Consider the following 27,742-nt stretch of genomic DNA (forward strand, 5'->3'; position numbering starts at 1 on the left):
ATGCTTTTCTCCCTTGAATTAATGTGACAAATGACATTTATAGATTTTCTAATGCTATATCATTCTTGCTCTCCTGAATAAACGCAGTTTGGATACACCCTATATTTTCATATATTGGAATGAGATATTCCTTGAAAGTTTAGAAGAATTTACCTGTTAAACCACGTGGCCTGGGCATTTGAAAATTAAAGCTTCAATCTCTCTACTGCAGGAGACACGGGCTTTCTATTCCTCCTTCAGGCACTTCCGGTAAATTCTATTTTCCTAGGAATTTGCCTCTAGTTCATCTGAGTTTTCAAACTTGTTGGTGTGAAAGGTCACAGTATTACTGCATCTCTCACCTGTGCAGGTCTGGATCGACGCCCCTTTTAATCTCTAGTAAGGTTTGTCCCTTCTTTCTTTTTCACTTGCTTCATTTCTTCGGAGTTTTTATCTATTCTATAGTCTTTCGAAGAGTCAGCTTGGGTTTCGTTAAAAACCCTTTCGTTCTTTTTCTATTTCATTGATATTAACTCCTTTTCTCCTCCTTCCTTCTACTTCTCATGGTTTATTTATTGTTCTTTTTCTAACTTAAATTTTTTATATTAAGGTATAGTTAGCACACATTGTTAGTTTCCAATCTTTGTTCTTCTTAAAATTTGTTTAGTTACTTCTTTTGGACCCTCTTTCTTGTTAATATAAGTATTTAAAGGTATATTTTTCTCTCTTCAACCCGATTACTGTCATGATGATTTTGAAGAGAGATAAAAGTGGTTTCAAAACTTGAATACGATTTTTTAAAAATCTATTAAAAATGCAATATATAGTTACCTTCTACGAATTGTTTCTTGTCCGAAGATCTGATGTCGGAAACATGAGGAAGCAGCAGAGTGGAGGAGGAACGAGCCTCTCGCGTCAGACAGACCTGGTTCCCATCCCCCCGTCAGGAGCTGTGTGACATGAGTCCCGTGCGTGCGTGCATGCAGTGTGTGTGCGTGTGTGTGTGTAAAGTGGAGGTGTCGCCTTCCTCAGAGTGGGTATGAGGATTCCACAAGATACATAACATAGGTTCTCCGTAGTTAGCAAAGGAGAATGTTACATTAAGAAAAACCAGAGTCCACGACGGACACTGAGTCAATCTCTATAATAAGAGGGACCAGGATTTGGGGTCAAATAGACCTAAATTAGAATTCCGTCTCTGCCACTGACACGTGTGGTCTTAGTTGTAGTCCCAAGTTAAAAGGGCCACTATATCCCTCTTCCCCCTCCAGGGTTATGTAGAGCCCAGGCAGAGACCACGAGCCAGTGTACATCAGTCACAAACAGGACAAGGACCTGACTCAACGTGACATCTGCCACGTGTATGTGAAGAGCCTCACGGTCAAGTGGACCTGGAATCCGGTCACTATCTAGCCATGTGACTGGGGGAAATTACATAATCTCAGTTTGGCTTCTCAGCCTTCAAACGACTCCTTTTGCCAAAGTCAGCATATTTCAGAGACTTGAAGTAACAAAACTTTATTTTTGTTAAAGCCTAATTTTCTTAGATATTTGCAATGAAAATAGCCCACAGATTTCAAAAGAAAGGTTCTACGTGGCATAATGGGAAAAAAAGATTAACACTGTTTTAAAACCTTTCATAACAGATATTCCACACCTTTATTATGGAGGAAAAGATCATCAAAATATAACATTCCCAAAAGCAAACTCTGAAAATGTCAGTTTTGTTCTTAAACGACTCGAAACTTTAAAGGCATTCTCATTATACAGTCAGGAAGTAGAACGAGCCCTCAAGAAATAAGCAAAAAAAAGAAAAGGAAAAAAAAAGCCAAAATCTTCTCCAACCACAATTATTTTTAATCTATGAACAAATTAAGCAGCTTTTACAGTAGTGGCATTTATCATTGATGTGATCTGTTTAACGAGAGTGTAGTCAGAAGGGAAGTTGGGCCTGTTATTTTTCCAGAAACTGGAAAAAGCACCATCATCACGATAAGGAAGAGAAAGATTTGCACTCATCTTTTTGCGACGTGTACGGCGGGAGCGCGGCCTCGCAGCCGGAGAAGCCGTGGGGCCCGCGGGGTGGGCAGGAGACGCCCTCCAGCAGCCGAGTGATGCCTCTTCCCCGAACGCCGCGGCTGGCACCGGGGCCCTTCACCCCGGACGGGTAGTCGCCTGAGAGATGGAAAATACGAGAACAGAAATGTAGCCCCTCGATCGTTCTGTCACAAGAAGCCCCCTCGGTGGACTCGCGTCCTGCTGCGGGCCGCCACCAAGCCATGATGAAAGGGAGAACGGGACAGCGCCTCCGAGTCACGCTCCGACCCCGGCCGAGCAGGAGCCCGGCTCTGTTCTCAGCCCTGAAACCTAACGGGCGCCACCCAAATGACGTGTCACCAGCTTTTAAACTTTCCTATCTCCCCAAAGACATCAGCACATCAAAGCTATAAAACTGTAGCTGCTACAAGAAAAACAGGTTTTATTTTAAGTGCCCTAAACAAGTCTGAAAAATCAGTTAAACTGTATCAAAGTGATACAAAAATGTACATATACAAATCATTTAAGGCACTATCAGCAAATAAAACTACCCAAGCAATGAGACCCTGACACCCTGAAGCTAGTGTGCAGCGGCGTGTAAGCGCCACGCCCTGGGACCCCCATGTATCCGGCTGTGCATTCTTACAAAACACAAGATGCTCACCAGTGGGTGTGTTTGATCTTTGTTCCTGATTAGAAGAGTTGAAATGAGAGAATCCTGGGCTTTCAAACCTTAGCTTCTAAAATGAGAAAAAAACAAAACAAAACCACAAAAATGCTCAGTTCTTATCAATGACTGGATCATCTACTACAATTTCGAGTTACTCTCTGAAAACTACAAACACCCATTTTCCAGTGTCTGATCGACTTCTGGGATGCTGCAGAGGGGTGTCTCGGTAGGGACACGGCCTGGATGCGGCAGAGGATGTGGCAGCAGCACATGAACAACGCCAGCCCGAGTGCACTCCTGGCTGCTATGCCCGGTGCGGGGGCCCCTGAGTGAGCAACAACGGGGAGCGTGGGTAGTGGGGAGGTTAGACAGCTTTTAATCAAACCCCGAACTGTATCTTACACATTTTTGGAGTAGACATTTTAGTTATATCATCTACATTCAGATATTTACGTTTTGGAAAACATGTTTGTGCATTTTTTTGTATAAAGACTAATTGCCAACTTCAATTTTCTTAAAACTCTGTTAAATAGAGTGAGAAAATATAGCAGGAAGGAAAAGGGTTTTACGCAAGATGCGCCTGGATGAAACACTGTTTGACGTTCCATGAAGGATTTTTGAAAAACTGTTTAAGCGGGGAGAGAGCAACCGGCTGCCGTGGGCCGGGACCACTGCCTGGGACATAAGAGACCAGGAGCTCCCGACGTCAGCTCCGCACCTGATAACGCCCGGCATCCAACACGACCATCTTGGGTGTCACACTACTGCTGGCTTCGTAGTCCTGGAGCGGCACGTGGGCCTCTGTGAGCTGGATTCCAAAGTGAGTGGCCAGGGAGTTACTGATGCAATACCTTCAAAAGGAAGGCAGAGAGGCCCCTTACCAGAATCCCATCCAGTCCACTCTGAAAGCATTCACCCTTTAAAGCATTCACGTAAACAGCGTGTGAGAGCTACTGCTTAAAACTCGGGAAAAAGAAATTTAGAGCTGCTGAGAAGAAACAGTAAAGGCAGCAAGACATATAAAACTGGTCACTCTTGCTATTTTTACTCCAGTATTTTTATATCTTTTTAACTCTCAATGCTCTGATTACCAGATACAATTTCAAGTTCATTGTAAGGGACTATATATGAGAGTAAAGATCACCACAATTCTCAAACGTTTAAGGCAGCACCAGAGTGAGGCTCCTCTACCCTCAGAGCCAACTATCGCCAGCCCTGCCGAGGGGCCACCAGGGCACCCAGAGGTCCGAGGCTCCAGGTGCTTTCACGACAAGCAGGGCAGAAAAGGGTCTACGGGCTTTGAGCGTCTTCACAAGAAGCGCCGCCTTTAATGACAGCAGCGCGTTTCACACTCCGGGGCAGGCTGGGAGGGGAACGTCACTAAATTTCCTAAAGGTTCGCCCAAATCACGCAGGTGGTGACTATGCCAGACAGGTACTGACGTGGGAAGAGTAACAGAAGTAACATGGGGGAAAAAACCCCATTGTGTTTTAAAAGAGAATTGTGAGAAGAGAGGTGAACAGTGATTCACCCTAATCGCCAAAGCAAAATGGCGACGGCCTCGATGGCGAACGGGGCTTTATGGGGACTCCGCGCTCTCACTTACGCGATCTTCTTGCAAACGGCCAGAGCGCAGAAGAGAATATCGTTTTCTTCATGCCACTTGCACCTGTATGAAAAAAGGACTTTAATATCTAGGTCTAACCAAAGTAGTGCAGTTTAAAAGTTTCTATTTGCCGCGCTTCTAACTTAGCCAGTCGACATCTTTCAGGAAAAACTGACACGGTTACTTGAAGATGAAGGTTTCTAATTTAACGCATTTAAAAAAGATTTTTTAAAAAATGGATTTTTACGTTACTTCCTTTGCTGCAAATTCACGGTGCTATGCAAACCACATACAACCATAACAGGTAAGTGTTACCTTGAAGTACAATGAGTGTCCCAGACACATTAGTGACTCATCCAGCAAACTTCATCAGCACTGCTCTAGGCAGGAGGGACCCAGCACTGAATGACACACACACTTATCCACACGAAACTGACTTTCTAGTGCGGAAGTTCAAAAACTACTACGTAGGATAATGGTTAAGATGACGACACGTTCTGAGGAGGTGGCGGCACAGACCAGCATGACGGCATGAAACGCTGGGGGGTGATGGTTTGGGCGAGGCGGCAGGAGAGGCCACACTCAGAAGTGTGTGAGCAGAGAGTCAGAGGCGATGCGACGTGCGTGTCTGCCAGAGTCACTGCCACCGGGTCTGTCCCCAGAGCGCACAGTCCGAGACACTCAGAACAGCAGTGTCTGTGCAGGGCAGAGCTCGCCCCCTTACCAACGCGCTAAACTGTGACGTAAAAACGCCAGTTACCTGCACTTAATGGAAGTCATTTAACTGAGTAGAAGACTATCTAAAACAAGATTAACAATTTTTCCCACTGCTTTTCCAAAAGATGATTCAATAAATGACTCAAAAACTCAACTGAATTAAAAAAAAAAAAACTATTCTGAAGTGGCATCAAAAAACAAAACTGCACCCCTGAAATCTACCATTGCTGGGGCTCCCGGTTCGAAATGCGTGACTTACCTCCTCCTGCTCCCCAAACCCATCGAGATGAGAAGGAACAAGAACACATGTCCAGAATGAAAAGAACACAGGAAGAGGCCTCCACGAAAGACTTTAACAAATCTGCGGGACACAGGAAGGAGCTGGAGTGGTAACTGGTGACGCTTCACAGAAGTAGTCACAGCCTTCAGAGGTCGGGAGAGGCTGCACGAGAGAACGCCACCTGCCTGTGGGGACTCTGGCGCTGCCCACTGCACGGCACGTCCCTGGGCGGGGGTAAGACTCAAGGCTGAGCTTCTTCAGTGCAAACCCCATGCACACGAGCCGCTCTTACACGAGGCGGCAGCACGAGGGGGTGCCAGGGCCGGGGGCGAAGCCCGCGGCACCCCACGCCCAGGCTTCTGCTTCAGGGTCCCGTCTAGCTCCCTTGTCCGCCTTCCCCACAGCAGAGCCTCAGGAGTCGATTATCCCCACTGAATGATACAGGGCCCTTACTGGGCTCTGCGGCCTCATTTCTAAACCTGAACGACCGTCACCAAGGACGGTCAGTCAGGGAAAGCCTGCGACACAAAAAAGGTCAAGCCAGGGAGCCCATTCTCCCAGCCCGAAGGAATGAGAGTCCGGGAACGAAAGCAAACAGCGTCCGTGCCCCAGCGAGACTGTGCACGCGCTGCACGCGCGGCCAGCTTCCTCACCCTTCGACCCTCACCAGCCATGACGGCTGTGACGATGTGTGCAACGCGACAGCGGCCGCGGGCTGAGAGGTGCTGCGACCGAATGCCATCTGCCTCTGCCTGGCCGTGCAGCATCCAGCTGGTCAGGGCTCCTGTGCCGGGTCCTCGTCTTTCTGTCCTCTGCCTGCGTGACCTCATCTGCACACCGTAAGACCCAGGAAGGCAGCACTGTAGTCACAGTGCAGAAACCCTAGAGTTTACTGACCAAACCCAGAAAGGCCTTTCTGTCCGAACATTTAAAAGCTTTCTGTGAACTCCTGGGTTAAAGAGAACTGAAACTACAGAATATTTTTTAAGTGACAAAACACTGTATGTCAATCTACGGGATGCATTGGAACTGCAATGTTTAGAAGAAAATTCACTCTACTAAATGCTTATCAATAAAAAAAATGTTGAATTAAATTCTGAGCCAAAATACGAGAAAGAGAACCACAAAGTACCAAGAAAATAAAATAACAGTCAAAATTAATGAGGAAAACAATAAAAAAAGAGCAGATCTAATAAATTAAAATCCTGTTTTGAAAAAAAAAATAACAAAATAGGCAATGCACTAAGCTATGCTGATTTAGGAAAAATAAGAAGCACTAATATGCAGGAAATGGTAACAGGACAATTAAAAGAAATTTTTAAAATTATGAGAGACTATTTTGCAGACTTTCCAACAAATAAATTTGGAAACTCACGTAAAATATATAATTTCCTAGAGAAGTACAGGTGACCAAAATTGGTCCCATTAACAGGGACCAATTTTAGGCTAAGAAAGCCTAAGAAAATCAATTTCCCTAGAAGAAACAGTTATCACGGAACTGCCCGCAAACATTCACCAGTCCGGATAAGTACAATCTGTGTGAGAAAAATTTCAAAGCAGACTTGAAAGACCCAAAAGTAGATCAAAACAATGAAACGACACCTCTTGCCTTTGGATGAAATTCAACATTAAAGAGATTTCAGTTCTCTCCAAGGTCATGATACATTCAATGCGATCTAAGGAGCTTTCTTACGGAACTACACTGCAGTGAGTGATTCCTGTGAACATCTTTTGTCTGAACCGTGTCCACGCATTATGCTTTCAAATGATAAGTCAACGAGGACGGGAAAACCAAAACGTGATAAAACTAGCAAATGGACATAACTGTATTTCAGATGATAATTTAACCACACTGAAGGAGATAAAAATAACACAGTCCAAATACCTTTTGAACAAGCTATTTTATTTACTATCAGCCCAAAAACAACTGAAAGTGAATTCTGAGCTGTCGTTAACACGTCTATTTCAGTGGTGTCAATAATTCCAAAATGACTTTTAATGTATCCTGGGACCGAGCAAACCTGTAAAACACTGAGTGCCAAGTTTTTCACTCAGAGAAGGGAGGTTCGGAACGGAGAAGTGGAAAGGGAGACCTCTGAGGCGGGGGGCGGGGCTGCACGCAGGTCTGGCATACGCATCCGCGGGCGGCAGCCCGACCTGCTAGCCGAGGATGTGCACGCAGGCTGTGCGCCCACGATCTCCACGCTCTCCCCACCGAGGGGACTGGCACCCACGCTGCCCTGGCAGGGATGAGCACGCCGGCGCCTGGGGCCTGACTCCTACACACACGCACCCCTCCACCTAACGGAACCGGGGCTCCCTGCAAAAGCGGCCGGGGCAGAGCTGGAGCAGAAAGAGCCTGGGACACACGGAGCCCAAGGGCAAAGCGGCACGTGACAGGTGAGGAGGCCGCGTCCAAAGGACAGAGACTGCCGGCCATAAACGGAACAATGTGAGTGTGAGGTGGAAGCCACAGATTAGAGCCCACCGAATAAGACAGGAGTCCACGAGTCCTCACGCACATAAACAAATGAAAAAAAATAAATAGATGGGCTAAAGGAAAAACTTTTCTACAGCAGAATGCCAACCAACGAATGTAGGAAGAACCATCAGATTAGAAAATCCTCATTTCACAAATGTAGTAATAATAGATTCAGGCAAAAATCATCTAAAACTAGCATATTAAAATGTAAGGAATATTACACCAAATCTCAAAGTATCTCCCCACAAAACATTAACTATGCTGTGAAAACCGTTAGCTTTTCAATGGAGAATTCTGGCAGACGCGGCCTTAAGCAAGAGGCCAGACTACCAGCGACTGGACAGACCGGCGTATGCCTGCAGGTGTGACCCAACGAGGGGACATCGCAGCGGTGTCACTCCTGCCAAAAAGACACGACCTCAAGTTGGTCATGAGGAAACAGAGACACTCGAACTGAGAAGGTTCCACACAGCGGCTGGCCATGTTCTTCATAAACGGCGAAGCCACGGAGGCCAAAGTGGGGCTGAGGAGGTGGCCCGAAGGTGCTGAGCGCCTGATGCGGCACGTCACCCTTTGCTATGAGACATTATCGGGACAACTAGCAGCATGTGAACATGACCTTCAGGTTAGATGACAGCACTGTGTCAGCAGCAGCATCCTGTTTTGATAATTGTGCTGTGGTAATATAAAAATGTTCTTGTTCTTAGGAAAACATCGATATTTAGGGGTAAAAAGCCATCACTAACAGCGACTTACTCTCAAGTGGTATATATACTTGAGAGAACGATTAAAGAAAAGTATTAAAATGTTAACAATGACGAAATCTGAGACAATGGTAGGTAGAACTTTTTCCTACTATTCTTGCAACTTTTCTCTAAGCCTGAAATTATTTCCAAAAGTACTCCCAATTTTTTTCACTTATTTCTTATAAGAATTCTATGTAATAAAACATCTGTCTTAAATAAACGTAAAATATTCTTTCCTCGGTAATTTATCACTCAGAAATTCTAAGTGATAAAACACTGTGTCGCTTAAATTTGTAGCTTGTTCTGTTTTTAGTGGTAAAGTAATGATGTATCTTACGATCAATGGATTCTTACATTTATGGAAATACAATCATTCCAGGGTTCTGTAAGAAAATACTGCCTAGAAAAGCAAAAATTAACGCTACCGTATTTTCTCAGTTCAGAAAAGAAGTTGAAATCACTCCATCACAAAACCGCTCTGAATACCTCGTGTTGCTAGAATAATCCCACATGGCCACGTCGAGGAGGCTCCGGACCCAGGTCTTCGAGGGCTCCTTGAGGAATCTTTGCTGGTAGATTCCCACAACAAGGTCTTCGACAGTGAGCAGCTCTAGATCGTGCCTGATTTCTGTCATTGGTGAACAGAAAACACAGCGCGTATGAACTTAGGTATGCAGGCTACGCCCCTCAAAGGGTAAACGAAAGCAGACATTATAACGGGACCGAGTTCTACTCACCCGACGCCTTTGCCATGTGCTTCAGACACCAGTTAACTCTGGCTCTGTCGTCAGACTGGAGAAGAGACAAAAGCTGACTTGTATTTTCTCTTACCTTGAGTTACTTTTAATTAATGCTGTCTTTTCAAACTCGGGGGGGAGGCAGGTAAGAAATGGGGGTGGCGTGAAGGGAGAGACTGAAGAGTTGTGACAACTGAATGACAACTATAAAGGAGCAACATATATTAAGAAAAGACTACTGCTATTAATAACCAGTTACATTTATAAACGATGTTACATACTTTATGAAAACCAAGTGAGACTTAGGTAGGCAAATGAAGAAACCAATGTTCAGAAAAAGATAATCTATTCATGGTTATGCTAATAAAGTGAGGTTAAAATCCAATTTTTCAACTCCTAGCCTAGAAAGATTTAGACAAAATAACAAAGTCTCTCTGAAGACTATAAAAAAGGAGAGTTAAGGGACCGCTGTAGGAACATTCTTGAGTAAATGATAATCCTGCTTAGGCTAAGTATACAGACTAGAACACGTATTCTTCAGGGTAAAAAAATATTGAAGATATTTTAGAAGGAGAAAATAAAAACATGACATCTACCAAAGTAGAAATACGTTTGGCTTTTGCCGTCTTCGAAATCCCTCTACTATCAGAGAAATTTAGAAGGCATTACATCTCATTATGTTCAAAACAATTCACAATGGAGACATTTTCATACATACACACAGTTAATACACAGGGAAAAGTTCTTTCTCTGGGTGCCTTTTGTGGCTCTTTTGACATCTACATGACTACTTTAGCAGAAATCACCTTGCAGTAGATGGGTGGCCAGTTCCCTGGGTTTGGATGAATAAACCTATAAAGGTTTTGTAACACAGTTGCTTGGTCACATCCAGATTCAAAGTTCGAAATAGGAATCTTGTGACTAGAATCACCTGAAGGAAATAAAAAGAAGGCGGGACTAAGACCAACATCACGGAGCAGGTACAGAGGCAGGAACACAGGAAGAGGGTGGTGGGAAACTCGTACGTGAACACACACTTGTGCCAAGCCTGGCTGTGGTTACTTGACATATCTTACCCCATGATCTTAGGAGGCAGGTGGCGTCCGCATATTAGGGAATACACAACTGAGAATCACAGAAGTTAGTAGTCTACCCTAATTACCTTATCTGCGGTATGCTTTCCACGGTTTCTTACCCATGTCAACTGTGGTCCAAAAACATTAAATGGAAAATTCCCCAAATAAACAATTCGTAAGATTTAAACTGCGCACCATTCTGAGTAGTGTGATGAAATCTCGCAATGTCCTGCTCTATCCCACCCAGGCCACGACAATCCCTTTGTCCAACGTGCCCATGCTGTATACATTACCCGCCTCTTTGTCACTTAGGAGTCTAGGTTATCAGACAGTCGCAGTATCACAGTACTTGTGTTCAAGTCACTCTTGTTTTACTTAATAATGGCCCCTAAATGCAAGAGTAGTGATGCTGGCAATTTGGATATGCCGAAGAGAAGCCATAAAGTGCTTCGAGTAAAAAGGTAAAAGCCCTTGACTTAAGGAAAGAGAAATTCGCACGTTGTGGTAAGATCTGTCATAGGGACGCTTCTCTCCATGAAATTGTAAAGGAAAAAACCATGAAGGGTCTGAGTACAGCACAGTATTTTGAGAGAGACCACAGTCACGTAACTATTATAATTGTTCTATTTTTTTATTGTTCATCTCACTGTACCTAATTTATAAATTAAACTTTATCATAGGCCTGTATGCACAGACGAAAACAGTATACATAGGGTTCAGTACTATCGTGCTTTCAGGCCTCCACTGGGGGTCTTGGGATGGATCCCCCTCGGATGAGGGACTAATGTCGTAAGTTAATAGTTGGTGAAAGGTGGAGTCAGGACTCAAACTCAGGTTTGTTAAGTGACCGAGCCTATAGTGCTTACACTATCTCCGTGCTGCCTTTCATGTTTTATTAATAAGGCTGGAGAACTCAATCGTACTGACTGCTTTTAAAAAGGTTGTATGATGAGGACATCTACTTCCAGCAAAAAAATGGATCAAGTAACTCAGACCAAGCTTCCCACAAATATTGTCAATGCTTGAGGGTATCAAGAGCACGTAGCAAGGACTTAATAGATCGGGATGCAGGTGCATAAAGAAGCCCGGAGAGGTGAGCCTAGCTTTGGGGGCAGTCTTCCCCCCTGGAGTCCGGTGCCAGGTTGGGGGAGGAAGCTGGCTGGCTGAGAAGTGTGCTTCTGACAGCTTTTGAGACCTGTTGTGCTAGGCCCCAGGTGTCTAGAAAAAGCAAACAGAAATCCTCTGTGGAGGAAAGGATCATTGTTATAAGCTGCAAATTATTTTGAAAACATTTTTTCCCAAACACTCTATGAATAACCAGATACATAAAGAAAAGAGAATGAGAACCAAAACAAAGCTGGTAGAAAGAGATCCAAAAATACTCCAGATGCTGAAGTTACTGGACACAGATTTTAAACAATCATGCTTATATTTAAAGAAATCAAGTTATAAATTTCCGCATAAAATTGGAAACTATATAAAGGATACAGGAAGAGCTCAGCTTCTGATGACAGACTAGGGAAAAGCTGAACAAATAAACACCTGCTTGAAAGCACTGAAGAGATAAAAATGCAGTGAGAAAATATGGGTCCAAAATCTTGAAAAGGAAGAAATCTGACGCTGAAATCTGAATCTGACGCTGGGTTCACTGATAACTTGGGCATCTCCCAATTCTAGAGGAGGAGATGGAGAGGCTAAGAATCAGAGCAGGCTTCAAAAGACTCAGAGCTAGTAGGAACTGAAAATATTATTCCAGGAACACTGTATGTATAAAAAGTTTGTAATGAAAAATATTCTTCCACTGTTAATGCTGCGCAGTCAATTATAAATTTTACTGATGATCTTTTGATGGTAATCTGTCCACTTTCCTCCCATTTTCGGTAAAGATCAATTAGAAACAGACAAACTGGATTAAGGCGATCTGAGACGGCTAGCGACTCCAGCTTTCTGCCAAGAGCAACGTCTTCTTTGGAGAGATATACAAGTGTTTATATGAGCTGCTCTGCACTCATATAGACACATGAAGAGATCTGATAATTTAACTAGACATCAAGATAACCTACAGACTATAAAAATAGACCCAAGAAGAAAATCCTTGTATCAGTTACCAGACATGAGACTTTAAAATAACAAGGCTTGTTATGTTCAGGGAAATAAAAAATACTGATACTTTCAGCAGAACCACAAAAAAGAACCAGATATAGATCTAAAGACTGAAAACACATTCCTTAGGACAACAAAATAACTCTGCCTTCGACATGAATGCACAAAGATCATGAAGATAGTCTTCATTTCTTCTACAGCATTATTTTTTATATCCAAGTCTTTACTCCACCTGGAACTGACTCGTATATTGTGTGAGGCAGAGATTCAGTTTAGCTCCCTGCCCCCACCCCAATTTTGCCCCGTGGATAATCAGTTGTCTCAGCTTCACTTATTAAATAATTAATTTATTCTCCATATGTAGTACCACCTGTATCATCATAATACATGGGTCTTTTTGGTATCTAACCTATTCTACTGATCTGCTTGTTTTTTGGGGTGTCCATATCATACTGTTTATAGAAAAACTCAAAGGATATAACCAAAAATGAATCTAAAATATTTACTTATAAAGAACAGCATTTTAAGTATTACAAAAAAAATTTACTTATAAAGAACAGCATCGTAAATATTACAAAATAGTATTACAAAATAGGCAGATTTGAAAAATGTATTTCTAATTTCAAACATTCTACAGTCTAAGTAAAAAATATTTTTCAAACAATATTTTTATGGAAATTTTAAAAAAACCTATTATCATAATTTTCATTTTAGTCAAAGTTAGTTTCTAGAAAAGTTCAGTTCAAGAACTTATGTACACACAGTAGTATCCTGTGGTTGCAAAATATTTAAAATGAAAACCTGATCTCTGTATCTAAAAAATTCAGAGCTCCTTTGTTTAACGCTATCATTCTGTCTTTTTTGAAGCATCATTTTTCTCTTAATTTTGAATGCATATTCCTATAAATGGCCCTAAATCTAGATAATCTGATACCTCTTAAAAGACTTAAGTACCTGGCCAGTAAAAGCAGCTGATCTTGAGGCCAAAGGATACATGCGGAAAATAAAACCATAATCCCCATAAAGGAGAAGGGATGTTATCCTGTAAGTCTATATAACCTTAAAGTTTTTAAGGGGCATATGCGCCGTCTACCACATCTATCAAAATTCTCCAACAATTAAGGTTATTCTCCCTCCAACTTACGCTTTATGCGTTTGTTTAAAGCAGTACGTCTTAATGAGGAACGCACACATTCAATATCTGTAATCTACTCCACTCCTTTATACTTACTTGCAGCCTGACAATGAAACCGAAATCCTCGTGGAATTTCACCTATAACGCAAAATATTTTGTTGAGAGAAGCAGAAACATGGAAGATCTCTGGTTATCCCATATTAACATTCCACAGGACGACCGAGTCCTAACATAGGTAGGTAACTGCTATTGCCATGTGAAAACACAGAATATTAAACCCTCAGCGTTTTTTTAACCAAAGGTATAATGACTGTCAAAAGGAATCTGGTATGTTGTCTAAGCTTCTTTAAAAAGCACGTTATTCCTGACAAGGAAAGAAATACTGGGTAAAGGAAACCCGGCTAAAGGACGCTTAGGTGGGGTCCATGATGGGCTTCATGAGTTCGTGGAGCTTTTGACAGAGCAAGGTACACGGTGCATGCATCTCTCAGAGGAAAAAGTCTCCAAATTCTATCTTTCTAATGATTTATGACCATATGAAAAAACAGGCATTTGCCTTGTTCTAAGCAGCAACTGCTACAAGTGTGAGTGGATGATTAGCTGTCCTGCCATCTAAAAACAAGGAAAAGTGCTGTCTTACTGAGTTTTAAAGCAACGGACAAAACTAAAGATGTTCTTCTTTCCCCAACCTCTTCTCCCAACGTGTATCTCCTGCTGACCTTTAAAGGTACAGTGTTCCCTTAACTACTGTCTACCTTCTCGGGAACTGAATGGAATCCCACGTCTTTGTAACCAATCGCTTTCCACAGGAAACAGATAACCAAGAACATCCGGGAGCTTACTGAGGACGAGGCCGCGTCCACATCTTAGGGCAGCATCCATACCTCTCCAACAGGTATGAGCCCACTCTACAGATGAGCTAATAGGTTCAGGAAGGTTAAGTACTTTGCTCAAGGTTTCAAAGCAGCAGCGGGTTAAAAAATAGTGACTGCTGAGGTGAAGAAATTCTTGAAGGGCCAAGGCATAAAAAGCTTCTAGAAAATTCCAGCATGTAAAGCCGCAGGCAAGCAAATAGCAGCCTGCAGGTTTCCAGGCAGTCTAGCCACCCAACTCTAATGCTTGCTTGAGGTTGAAAGTCTAACCCAAAAACCCTGTGTCAACATCTAATTCTTAACAGTTTTTCAACCAATTATTATGAAGTCTTGTTACATTTTAAGAACTCAGCTGTGCATCAGCTTTTAAGAAAACGACTACTGTTATCAAATAGGGCTAAGATAAAAAACATACTTTTTAAGATCTAGTAATCACTTTATCCAGCTACTTACCAGGATTTATAAAACTGTGGAAATCTGCCATAATACCTTCTTGGAGAGAATATTTAACACAGCCTATTTCACAAGGGAGGAAGCGCTGTTCACAATGAGGAGGCAGCTCGCCATGGCTAAAAATGTTCAAAAAATAAAAAATGCCTCCAAGGAGAGCTGGGAAAAAAATCATAAGACAACATGAACAGATGAGCATCTTAAACTGACCCCTTCTACAAAAGCAAAAGTTTTAGAACCATTTGCCACGTGTTCCTATATTCGTGAACTGGAAAAGAGAAAATTAATCAGCCGCAATGGATAAATTAATCAAACTTTTTACAATTACACTTATCAAGGATTAAAGTAGTTAAGTACTCTTTGCATGAAGCAACAAAATTATTCAAACTGGCAGCCCACTCTATAAAATTTAGCTATATACAAGTCCTGAATCCCTGGAATGACTTAAGGAAAGTTGTGACCCCCATTCAACAGATATGAGCATTTGAGAAATACAGGCAAGCAGAATCAGTGTGGAAAAACTCTGTGATATAAGCTACATACAATTTAGTTTGCCTTTTACTTTTTAACGATATACACAAGACCACCTACAGAGTCTATAAAGGAAGAAAGGGATGTGAGGGTGTGAGGAGGGTCTTATTTACCAGAATCAGTCACATTTAAAACGGTTAAAGGTTTTCAAAACACAATTAATAAAATCGGCCAGAATGGAATAGCAAAGGCTCATATTAGCGATGTTCTTTTAAGAAACTAGTTCAATAACTCATCTTTACTTTTATAACTTAAACGTATTTAAATGTCTAGCTATAAACACTTAAATCCATATGTTTAATAACATGTGAAAAGTGGTAGAAACCAAAGGACCAGATTTTTGTAAAAATACTCTCCAGTGCTAATTCAACAAATGCAAATTCCCTGATCTCTTACAACTTAGCGCCATCATACTTGAACACCTGTAGTCGATTACTTTGCAATGTAGGATCAAAATTAGCAACACGTGTTTACTGACCAATGTATCGTAGTGTCTGGAGGACCCAAATTTACCTAAGCAAAACCTTTTAGGATTACTCTACCTTGATCATTTTTCAGAGACAAGCTTGTCATATCCGGGGGTGAAACATTCTGCTTTGGTACCAGCATGTGTGGCTTCCTCAGTGGGGTGGAAACAGGTTTCTAAAGAGGAAGAGAATAATTGACCACATACTTAAACTCTAAAATTTAGCAAAATGCAAAACAGCCCCGAGATTGCTTCAGTAACCTCTCCAGGCCAATGAACCCAACGAGTAAATACACAGAAATCTGTCAACGACACCAACACCAAAAAACAGACAACGGCAAAAATCTATCAATATTCTGAATCAAAAGGTGAGTGATAAACAACCAATTCAACTGCTGCTGAAAGCCATTTGCCCACTACTGATAATCTAAAGTAATCCTGAATCACATATTATGTGCCAGTCCAAAGAAACATCATTTACCAAAGTACTCTGATATTTTTTACTTAAAGTAAAAACCAGATCACCTTAACCCCAAGTCTCAATGAGGTATATAAACAACATGGCTTACATTTTGAAGGGAAATGTCTTAAGAAATTGCAGTAAGTAAAAGGAAAAAAAAAAAAATCAAGGCTTACAAGTATAATGAAGTACAAATTCAACTGATTAGAGCTTCTACTCAAACGGAAACCCTCCAAACAAAAATCTCTCAAACTTAAAACAAGCAAAGCTCTCTTGAATTTCAATCCAAACTTGACAGTTTAAGATAAGAATGAAATTTCACTGTGTAAGAATGAAAAACGGCGAGAGCGAAAAAACGCCACGATTACCCTGCATTTCCTTGATACAAATCAACAAGAAAACTTTATTTCGCATTTTTAACCTTCTACTACACAAAAATTTACTCAAATACATTTTATTCAACTCTTGCTTATGAAGCGCACAAATATTCACCAACATCTGCAAGTCCTGTTATGTCATAATTTAAACACAGCAGCTGGCATGGTTCTGGGTGTCACTTAAAGAGAGAGACTGGTCCACACTACTTTTAAACATCTGAAAAAGGTTCTTTTATCATTAAAAACAAACAAAAAAAAAGTTGAAAGACATCCTCGGAGGTCTTCTAGCTACTACAAACCCTAAACGCCACCACTCCCGTGGCTGGAGGCTTCCAGTGGGGTTTTCCTGAGCTTCGCAGCCACAGGACACCGCCGTGTGCCCCAGTTACGGGGCCTGCGGGCTGACCCCGGGAGACACACGAACCCCGCCTCTGTACCAACCCGAAGCGCCGGCCGTCCGCGCTCGGCGTCCCCATCCCCGGGTCCAGCATTTGCCAAACGAGCCCGGGCGCCGGGCGGCCTTTACCTGCTTCTCCAAAGGCCCCGCGTCCTTCCCTTGGGCGGCCCTCCACTCTCGAGCCATGTCTGCGTACTTCTCCTTCTCTTCCTCCCTCAGGAGCTTGGGGACATTGAAGGGGGGGGACGAGAGAGAGGCGGCCGTGAGGCCCGAGAGCCCTGGCCCCGTGGGCAGGTGCTTGGACATCCCAGGGCGGCGGTTCCGGCGTCGGTTTGCCCGGCGGGGCACGGGGGGCTCCCTCTCCCCGTGGCAGGGGCCGCGGGGTCGCAGGCCTCCTCGAGGCCTCCTTCCTCCCGCCCGCCCTCCCGCCCAACTGCCCGGCCCGCGGTGCCCTCCAGCCTTACCGCCCAGTCAGCAGAGCAGTAGGGGATGGCGTCCGCCACGCGAGCCACGGGCAGGCCTCGCCGACGCAGATCGGGGATCTTCTCCTGCACGAAGAAATAGTAGGCATTCCTGCTGGCCCTGCGGTTCGGCATGGCGAGCGCGACGACTAGGCTTCGACTGACCTGAGACAGCACCAGCCGCCGGCGCCCTCGCCGGGCTCCCGCCCTTAGTAACCGAGGCGGCGCCTCCGCGCGCTGCGCGCAGCTCTCAGCCAATCAGGACGCGGCGCGCAGCCGCACTGGCCTCGCCGGCGGAGAAGCAGTCTGCGACCGAAAGATCCCTCCGCGTGCGGCCGTGGGGGCGGGGCATGGCCGCCGAGGCGAAGCATTCTGATTGGCCGGGAGGAGGCGGGGGCGGGGGCGTTGTCACGTGGAAGGCGTGGAGCAATGTCTGTACATTGTTGCGTAATATGGGTTAAGGTAGGTAGAGAAAGGAAGGCTTAGCGAGTGCCGGGGTTCTTCCAGGTTTAGCGGCTGTGAAGGGCCAACTCCGTGCCCGGCACCGTGAAAGGCACTTGGCGGAGGCAGAGAGGAGAGCGTGACCAACATCTTTTCCCTCGAGAAGTTGGCAGTCTGATGGTGGAAGGGGGGGTGAGGGGACTAAGATGACGAAAACAAGTGATTCGACTGATACGTTTTTCTTCTTAAGTAACATTATTGTTGCAAAGAATATGGTTTTTTTAAATTCAGTTTTTAATAAGTGTTAGGGAAGAAACAGTAAGAGGCTGAGATTTTAAATGTCCTTGAATAAAGTTTTATAGGTTTCTTCATAAAGGTCTGGTTTATTTTTTGTTTTATTTCCAGAGCATATTTGGAACTACTATGAAAACTTTATTTTTTCCACTGTATTTTCTGATCGGTTACTGTTGGTGTGTGGAGAAGTTAATGATTTTTGTGTCAGTCTTGTGTATTTAGTCACCGTGCTGAATTCCCTACTTTCTCTTTTGTTGGTTTCAAGTTATACATTCTATTCTTCATTCGGTGACTACCCATAAAGTTTTAACATACTTGTCTTAAAACATATTTTTGTAACAAGTTATACAGTTAATAGACGTTCATACCCACTCTTCCCATATAGATAAGAAGTTTAGAAAATTATCGTTTTTCAGTTGTTTTCCCAACACACTCTGCCGCCACCCCACTTACATCTCCAAGTCAATTTTATCTGGAATTTTAGTTCCAGATTTCTTTTTTATACCAACGTTGACATTATTGACATATAATAAATTGAATATATCTAAAGCGTACAATTCGATGAGCTTTAACATATGTGTCCAACTGTGAAACCATCACCACCATCAAGATAAGGAACATATCCACCCCCAAAAGTTTCCTCACTATCCCCTTAGGCTGCTTGAAGTTGCCCCCAGTTCACTGATGGTCTGTTCATTTTTAACTTCACTCTCTCCTGTTTCATTTTGCAATTTCTGTTGCTGTTTCTTCATGTTTACTAACCTTTTCCTCCGCACTGTCTTATCTGCTAGTAATTCCATCCAGTTTATTTTTCGTATCATATCATTTAGTTTTCATTTCTACAATTTCATTTGTCTTTTTCATATCTTCCATGTTTCTACTTAACATGGTCTATATTCTCTCTACCTTCTTTAACATGGTTAAAATGTTACAATACAGTTATAATACCGAGTATAGTTATTTAATGTCCTTGTCTTTCACCATCTGTGTCATTTCTGAGTCTGTTTCTACTGATTGATTTTTCTCCTTATCATGGATCACATTGTCATGCTTCTTTGCAATCCTGGTGATATTTGATTGTATGACCATCGTAAATTTTACCCTGTCGAATGCTGCATATTTTTGTATTCTCATAAACGGTCTTGTGCTTTCTTCTGGGACAGTTATGTTATTTGGAAACAGTTTGAGTCTAGGTTTTTTTTTTCCTTTTGAGGCTTGCTCTTATGCTTTGTTATTTGGAATCAGAGCAACCTTTAAGACTAATTTTCTCCCCTGCTGATATAACACCCTTCTGATTATTCAGCCTGACAACCGTGAATTTGGAGGTTTTTCCACTTTGGCTGCTGGAAACACAAACTATTTCTAGCCCTGTGTGAGTTTCAAGGATTGTTCCTTCTAATTCTTTCGTATTGTTCTTTCTCTGGCACTGCATGGTTTCCTCCCACACAGACACTGATCAGCATTCAGCTGGAGCTTCCGGGGAGATGAGAGTCCTTTGCACCGCTCTCTCTCCCGGTATTTTGCCCTGTGATCTCTGGCCACCGCGGCCTCCCCAGACACTCAGCTCCACCTCTGCAACCCAAAGAGACGCCGGGGCTCTGCCTAGGCTCCCTGTCTCGATGCTGTCTTCTGCATGCTCTCTCCAGGCAGCAGCCTGGGGCGATCACGGGGCTCACCTTGTTTGTTTCTGTTCTTTCAGAGATCACTCACCTGTGCTGCCTGATGTCCAGTGTCCGAAATCGTTTCACATGTTTTGACCAGTTTTTTCGTTATTTCCTGCTGCTGGATAAATTCATATGAAATGGAGCTAGTCATGTGAAGAGTTGAAAGAAGAACATTCCAGACAGAGGGAACAGCACATGTAAAGGCTTCAGACGATCCAGAGCTTGGCGCCTTCTAAGAACAGACTTCAAGCTGGTCAGTGTTGCCGCGTGTATCCAGTCGGATGGAGAATGGTGCGTTCTGAGGCTGGAGTGGTCAGCAAGGATTTGGGCATGGCCAGTGTCAGGAGTTTAAGTAGCACTCCAAGTATGTCAGTGGTCACTTAAGGATTTAAAAAACCAACGACATGGTCCACAGTTTACGAAGGTCAGTCTTGATGCTATTTGGAGACTAGATTCAAAGCAGCAAGAATGGGCCTGGGGAGACGAGGGAGGAGTCCACGTGTGAGATGGTAGTCACCTCGAACAGAGAAGCTGCAGACGTGGAGAGAGCAGGGGGGCTTCAAATTGGACAAGTAGAACTAGTTGATGGATTGGATGCGAAGGTGACAGAGAGGAATCCTAGGGTTTTGGCTTGAGTAACCCAGTGGCAAGTGGTGCCCTTTCTAAAATAGCAAGAACTGGGGGAGGGAGGACGGCGCCAGTGCCAAAGAGGGCCCAGCACCCCCATAATCGCCACCACCGGCTCCTCTTTTGATACAGCCGATATTTTTTTTCACTCTTACTTAGTCCAACATAAACAGACTAGTTTTTCCCTCTTTCCGATCAGGTCGACCTTCCTGTTTAGAAATTCTAGAGGGTGGCAGGCTTCGACGGGGGTGTTGCATGCCAGGGGCGGTGGCAGAGGTTAAGAATTCAGTCACGGACTTGTTGAGTTTGAAATACCTATTATGCATTCAGGTGGAGATGTCAGGCAGGCAGTTGGCTATCTGAGTGCGGAGTTCTGGGCTAGAGCTAGAATTTGGAAGCAAGCCGCCTAAAGAAGGTATTTAAATTCATAGAAATGGATGAGATCGTGTCGGGCGAGGATGAAGAGAGAAAAAGAAAGGATCCAGGATGGAGCCCCAAGCAACACACCGGCACTTAGAAGTCAGAAAAGAGAAACCCAGTAAAGGTGACGACGAAAAAGGTCTGAAGGAGCCGGGAGAAAACCAGGGAAACAAACAAGAGGAGAGACTTGCATTCCACGAACATTTATTAAGAATCTACCAACTACCAGGCTCTATTTTAGGTACAATAATAAGTTGAATAGGACAAAGCGTATAACATACGCTTTGGAATAAGGAAATAAACAATTATGTGTATAATAAGATGTCTGAACATCTACTGGATAGTAAGTCCAATGACAAAAAAAAAAAAATGCAGGATAAGGAACTAAGAACGGATGGGGGTGCAATTTTAGGGTGGTCAGAAAGGCCCTGTTTGAGGGAATGAAATTTAAGCAAACACTGAAAGGTGGGAAAGAAGCACACCAGGAAGATGGCAGGCAAAGAACATTCCAGGCGGAGGGACTGGCAGATGCAGGATCTCCGTGGTGGGCACGTGTCGTGTATGCTTCAGGGACAGCCAAGCACATCTGGGGCTGCAGTGAGTGAGAGGCAAAGGACAGGATGCTGGAGAAGGAGCGAGGGCCAAATCTCACAGGGCTTATGAGGCCACCGAAAAGGCTTTGGATTTGAATCTAAATGAGGGACAGGCCACTGGAGATTTAAATGGTGTGATTTTTCAGTTGAATGAGTGTTATGAAAACCACCCAAGAAGATACTACGTTTTAGGAAAATGTTTCTCCTCATGCTGTTGCTTCCTGATGCCAGTTTAAGTGAAGGGCCCGACATCGTTCGGAGTGCAGCTTCCAACCTGTGCTAATAATAGTAATAGCAGCGAACACTCAGTGAAAACTACTGTCACTCCGTGCTAAACGCGGCACGAAGGTCGTCCTGTCTCTCCTCTTCACAGCGACCCTACGAAATAGATCGATGATGCTCCTCATCTTGGAGAATGGGGAGCTGAGGCTTAGAGTGGTAAAGTGACTTCTGCAGGCCACAGCCCGGGAGTGGCCCTCACCTAAATCTATGGGATCCTCGTTTCTTTAACTGTCATTCCACGCTGTTCATTACAGATGCTCACGGGTGTTTATGACATGGTGCTTTGCCAAATTTCCAAGTTCCCCAGCTTGTCTCGATGTCGCCTAATGCACGACCACATTCCCGAATAACTCAGCCCGGAGTCTGCTCGATCCCTCCCGCCTGCTCAGGCTGTGTACCTGCAGCCTCTCATCGGGTCGCGTGGATTCTACCTCGTGTCTCCCTGCAATGTGTCTCTCGCTTGCTGTTTGCTTCCCATTCCTGCTGCCCCACAGCCTAGTTCCAGCGCTTGTTCCCTCCTGGGCTCTTGTCACGAGCGCCCACGAGGAAGAGGCCTCTGCTCGTTGTCTCTCTTCCCACCCATCCATCCTCCACCCTGTGGCCAGAACGATTTGGCTGACACACAGGTCCGAACTTGTTCTTCTGCTTAGATATGTGCATGGGTCATCTACCGCCTGCAGACATGATCGGCTGAACTATCAGCCAGTAGGGATCCCAGGGCTTCAACTTGGCCAATTGCTCACGACTGAGATGAAATGAGAGCAGGTGTACATTGGGGGCCTTTGTATCCGGCTAAAGATACAGGTGACGAAACACCTGTCACCCTCTCTCCTTCCTCCAGGGGTGTCCCAGAGGCTGAGTAGATTGCGGCACAGCTGTAGCTTTCACCCAGCAACCTTTTCTACACCGCAGAAACGTTAGAGCACGTGGACAATTATAAAGCAGAAAATAGAAACGAACGACACTCCTCCCCAGCGACAACCATTGTTCCTCTTGTTTCCACTGTTCCTTTGGAATCCATTTCCCACACTCGAGACCATGCTCAAAATATAATCTTACGATGTTCTACAATTGGATGCTCCTTTTTTCTGCACGTCCCCCTTGGCCGGACCTCTGCGGGGAAAGCATTAGCGGAGCGCTAAGGCAGGGAGAGGCCACCCCCGCCCCGGGGCTGGCCTCAGGGTGGGGCCAGCAGATGTCACCCAATTCAGCACCCAGGGCCACCGCAGTTTGATCTGAAGCCTGCGACAGCAGGCTCTTGCGTTTAAAAAAATCTGCTTCGGGACGTGGAATTTTCAGCACATTCTCCCAATCTTTTACTTCTTATACACTTACCAGTATTCTTGGCAGAACAGCTTTTTAATTTTTTTGGCATCATATACTTCACATTTGCCTTGCCTTTCTCTAAGGCATTTTCTTAATGAAACCATTTATACCTCAATAGGAAGAGGCTTCTGGATTGAAATGTTTTCCGCTACAAGTTTAAGGTGCCTGGAGTCTCCGGTACTGTTTGTTTTTTTTAGTTCCTTGCTTTAATTTAGGTTTTAAAAAACTTATAATTCATCGAAGGTGGTTTTGAAAACATGAGAGATGGGGAAGATAAACCTAAAAGGTAGCAGAAGGAAAAAAAAAACAATGAACAAAACCTAGATAAGAAATGTAAAAAAGTGAATAAAAATGAAATAAAATGGTACAGAAACTAAATATATTTAAAATCACTGACTCGTACACTTTAAACGGGTGAGTTGTATGATCTGTGAATTATATGTCAATAACGCTTTTTTTTTTAATGGTACAGAAAGAAGGAAAAAGAAACGTGCTGTTGTCAAGTCCCAGCTCATAGATCCCTCCTGGAAGTCGAGATCAGAGACGAGAAGCAGAGACGTGATGTTATCTGTGTGCTTCAGAAAGAGCCGCGGTGAGCAGGATTCCTGTGCGTGCGTGCCCGGCGCCCGCAGTGTTTCAGAGAGGACTCAGCTGCACTATATTTATAACCGTGTGGTTGCTGCCAGTTACCGGCACGTCTGCTTGTGGCGGTTCGCTTCTCTTTCTCTTTCCTCCACATCCTAATTCTGTCCGCAAATGCGCAGCTTTGACGAAGCAGCCTGTCCGTCCGCTCCCCCGGCCCACCACACACACCGTGGCTTCCCGGATCCCGCCCAGGCCTGCGTTCTGACATGTCCGTCTCTGGTTGCAGCGTTGGGGATCCAGACTCTCCCTTGGCCGTGAAGATAAACCTCTAGTTGGGGGGGCCGGTCCCATCTGGCCAGGATAAATGGACAGCTTCACCGGATCTGAATCTGAGGCTCATTCGCAAACATCAGCTCAGTAGCTTCTCAGGAAAACAAAAAGGTGACCAGGCAGTGCTTCCGAGACATCGAGACATCGAGACATCGGAGTGCTACAGAGACGCTGGAGGAGGGCGTTAGAATGCAGCTTTCCAGGGCCCCGCCCAGTTTCCGAGCTCAGGGATTTTAGTAGAGCCTGGGGGGAGGAGCTGCATTGTAGGGGAACACTCTAATGTGATTCTGATTCTAGAAGTTCAAAAACTACACCTGGAAGAGCACCTGGATTCTGGCGTCACCTCCACCATTGCCACCAACACAGCGCAATAATAACCAGCACCCCGTCGTCCTTCTATCTCTGTCCCTGAGGCGTCACGTTCAGAATCATTAACTGTAGCCTTGAAGTTCCCCTTAACCCTCCACCACCTCGGCAAAAACACGTGCGCTGGGCAAGGGCACGCACTGTAACCCAGTCCAGCTTAGCCTGGCCTTAGGGGTGGCCCGCGGCCCTGCCCAGTCGGGAAGAGGCAGGCTAGCCCGCCGTTCCTCTGGACGTTGAAGACACACGCAGGGTGCTACGCAGAAAACAAACTCCCAGCTGGCGGACAAGGCGTCCCGTGACGAGCTCTTGCCCAGTCCCCTGACTCCTCGCTGACGCACGCCCAGACACGTGCTCCGAGCACTCGCTGACGGCCGCTCCTGTGGGCGGTCACCGTCTGCTTCCCGTGCACAGCCAGGTCCCCTCCGCTCGGTGCATTTCCCATTTCTCAGCTCTTACGTCCAAGTTTTGCACAAAATACCGTTGTTATGTATGCTTAGACACTAGAGACTATTCACACTGTGGGCTGTGTGCAGGTGGCCTGTCGCACACACGCGCTCAGAGCACAATCCCAATATGACATCATAGAAACCCCTGGGTCGAGATGTGCCTTTTCTGGTGCGAAGGGCATATGCTTTGGAGTTCCAGTCCTGCCTCTGCCCCTGGCTAGCTACCTGATCTTAGAGAACTTAAATTCTCTGGGTGGGAATTTCCTCAATAGGATGAAATGAGAACGCTTGTAAAACATCCAGGACTGTGCCTAGAATCTAATAGGGAACCCACAGATTTTAGGTGCCTCCATCTCTGTTTTCTATTTTTATTTTTTCATATGTGAAAGGAAATAGTCCTCCAGAAATCTCTCACACAGCATATTAGCCAGCGTTCTTAATTGCAAGCCTCAGAAATCATCTCTGGCCAAAATAAGCAAAAAAGGGAATCTAGGAGAGGATATTGGTGGCTCACAGAGGTGCCGGGAGGCTAAAGAGCCGGGTGCAGAAAGCGGGCCAGGATCCAGCGAGGCCGCGCCACCAAGGCCACAGCCAAGATCGCACCTCGCCCTCCACGGCAGAACCGGTTAGATTCTCTGCCGTCTCTGCTTGCATCACTCGCTCCAGATTCAAAACGCTGAGTGAGAGGGCGCCTGGCCATACGGGGCTCGGTCTGTACCCCGACACGGTGTCGGGAGTGGGCTAGAGACTGTTTGGCTTCCACAGCTGAATTCTGCAAAAATAAGGGAATTTAGGTCAGGCGGCCATAAGACACCGCTGTCCGCAGTCCCCCCTCTCCGTTTCTGCCGTGCACATCTCGCCGGCGCCACATACTCGGTCCCTCCGCGCGCGTGGAGTCCTTCCCTCCAGGGACTCTCCTCCAGCCCAGAACCAACGTTTCGGAGGCGATTTTATACCTCTCTGCTTCGTCTCCTTTCTTTCCTCTGCCCAGAATTCCCCCTGCCCGGCCCCCTTCCACTACCCATCCTGGAATAGCCCAAACCTCGAGCGTTCCGCACGTGCCAAAGGAGATGTCACCCCTTCTCGATGGTGGTAACCCCAATAAATTGCTCCTTCCCTTGTGTTCTAAGGGCACTTTCTCTGTCTCTATGTTACTTGATGGTGGCCCTTCCTCCCTCTCCCGGACCCGAGGCAACCTCCTCGCGGGCAGGAGGTCTGTCTTGCCTCTGTAGCCTTGGCGCTTAGCGCCTAGTAGGTGCTTAAGTGTGTTTGTGAACACACACACTTCCGCATTGTCTCTCGACACGCGTTGAGACTGCTTTCCTGCACACATGACACATCTGTTTAAAACGTGGTCAGAGCCCTGTGAACGTGCCCTGCAAACTGTAAAGTGGTGGACAGATGCACTTCAATTTAGCCAAAAGGCTGAGAAGCCAGATGCTGGACAAATGTCAGGTGATGTTTTGTCTCGTTTTGTTTTGATTCTAGTTTTACATATTTTCTGTCAAAGAGCTGCATGCCCTTGCCTCTCGGCGTGGCGTTCCTTCTAACAAGTTCGGACGCGGGATTCCTGTCCACATTCCCCAGTTCTGCGGAGCATCTCGGTTCCTCGCAGGTCAGAAAGAGCCCGTGACGGAGAGGTGGGGGTCAAGCCCGAGCCAACCCCCTTGTCTAGGGGACGTGCTGACGGGTTACCCGAAGGCCCTGCAGGTCCCCGACCTAGCCGCGCTGTCCCTCCCTCCCAGTCCAGGCTGGCGGGAGCCACGGGCGCGCAAGACTCCGCTCCTCGCATCCCCCGCCCGCCGACCGCGTTCTCCCCCGCGCGCCCGGTGACTCGGCGCCGGCCTGGCCGCGGGGCCGGCACGTGACCCAGAAACTTCGGAGGCCGCGGGGCGGGCGGCGGGCGGCGCTGCGGGGCGGGGAGGCGGCGGCCGGGCTCCCCCGTGCGGCGGGTCTGCGGCGGGGACTCGCCGCCCGGCGCCTGGCGCGCGGGATCCGGAGCGGGCGCGGGAGCCGGGGCGGGCGCGGGAGCCGGAGCGGGCGCGGGAGCCGGGGCCGGAGCCGGAGGGGCCGCGCGCGGGGGCCCGTCCACGGTCCGCCCGGGGCGGCGCCCAGGGACGCGGACACCCGCTCGCGCCCGCCGCCGCCTGGGCGCCTGGGCGCGCGGAGCCCCCACGCTTGTGCCGCTTCCCACTTGGCGCGCTCCTCCATCTGGATGGGAAGTTGGGGAAGATGGACGGGGTCGCCTGGGCCTGGATCGCTCTCTTCTGGCTGACAGGTAAGACGCATTTCCTACCTGAGACGGGTCACTTCACAGATACTCCCGCAGTGGTGGTCTTGTCGCCACCCCCCGCCCCGCGCCCACCCCGCGCCACCCCCACGGCCCGGTTGTGCCTAGAGCTGCTTAGCAGGCTGCTGGGAAGTGGGGGAGGGGCCGCGCCGTGTGTGTGTGTGTGTGTGTGTGTGTGTGTGTGTGTGTGTGTGTGTGTCAGGGCGACGCGTGGGGGACGGGGCAGAAGCCCGGTTACAGGTGAGACGGGCAGATGCAGGTGTCTGAGCCCCTGGAGACGTCGGCCTGTTCTTTGGAACGTGCGTTACCCCAGCCTCGCAACCGTTCTTTCTCGTTTGAACCTGACTTTGTAAGGCTGGGAGAAGCCGAGCTGGACCAAACGGGGGCTCGCGGGAGACTGATTAATTAAGGGAACCGGCTTTCTGGAGGTGGCGGTGGAGGGGTGTCTCCTTAATTCCTTCCCTGGAGAAGCCTGGGGACCCAGGGACATTCTCGG

At 46.1% G+C, this 27,742-nt stretch overlaps 2 protein-coding genes across 5 annotated transcripts in view; one reads left to right on the forward strand and one right to left on the reverse strand.

Annotated features, from left to right (window-relative positions):
• Positions 1-1,813: 1,813 nt before the first annotated feature.
• MAEL (maelstrom spermatogenic transposon silencer) lies at positions 1,814-27,301 on the reverse strand. Of its 3 annotated transcripts, XM_039881552.1 has the most exons (13): positions 27,253-27,301; positions 17,586-17,669; positions 17,251-17,343; positions 15,964-16,063; positions 14,894-15,049; positions 13,665-13,706; positions 10,061-10,185; positions 9,255-9,309; positions 9,004-9,145; positions 4,293-4,355; positions 3,405-3,537; positions 2,681-2,756; positions 1,967-2,154 (listed from the first exon to the last, which is right to left on the reverse strand). In XM_039881552.1, the coding sequence occupies exons 3-13, from the start codon at positions 17,305-17,307 to the stop codon at positions 1,967-1,969; spliced, it is 1,137 nt and encodes a 378-aa protein (XP_039737486.1). In that variant the 5' UTR covers positions 17,308-17,343; positions 17,586-17,669; positions 27,253-27,301. The 3 variants fall into 3 exon arrangements, with proteins under 3 accessions (XP_039737485.1, XP_039737487.1, XP_039737486.1); XM_039881551.1 differs by lacking the exon at positions 27,253-27,301 and having other exon boundaries at positions 1,814-2,154; positions 17,586-17,717; XM_039881553.1 differs by lacking the exons at positions 17,251-17,343; positions 17,586-17,669 and having other exon boundaries at positions 1,814-2,154; positions 27,253-27,296.
• ILDR2 (immunoglobulin like domain containing receptor 2) overlaps positions 26,912-27,742 on the forward strand; it is a 50,868-nt gene continuing 50,037 nt past the window's right edge. For both annotated transcript variants that reach the window (XM_039881549.1, XM_039881550.1), the window contains exon 1: positions 26,912-27,234. In XM_039881549.1, the coding sequence (XP_039737483.1) occupies positions 27,189-27,234 (46 nt within the window). In that variant the 5' untranslated portion in view covers positions 26,912-27,188. The remainder of the gene's footprint in view (positions 27,235-27,742) is intronic.

The sequence above is a fragment of the Pteropus medius genome, unplaced genomic scaffold, assembly GCF_902729225.1.
Source record: "Pteropus medius unplaced genomic scaffold, Ma_sr-lr_union100, whole genome shotgun sequence".
In the NCBI taxonomy this organism is placed as follows: domain Eukaryota; kingdom Metazoa; phylum Chordata; class Mammalia; order Chiroptera; family Pteropodidae; genus Pteropus; species Pteropus medius.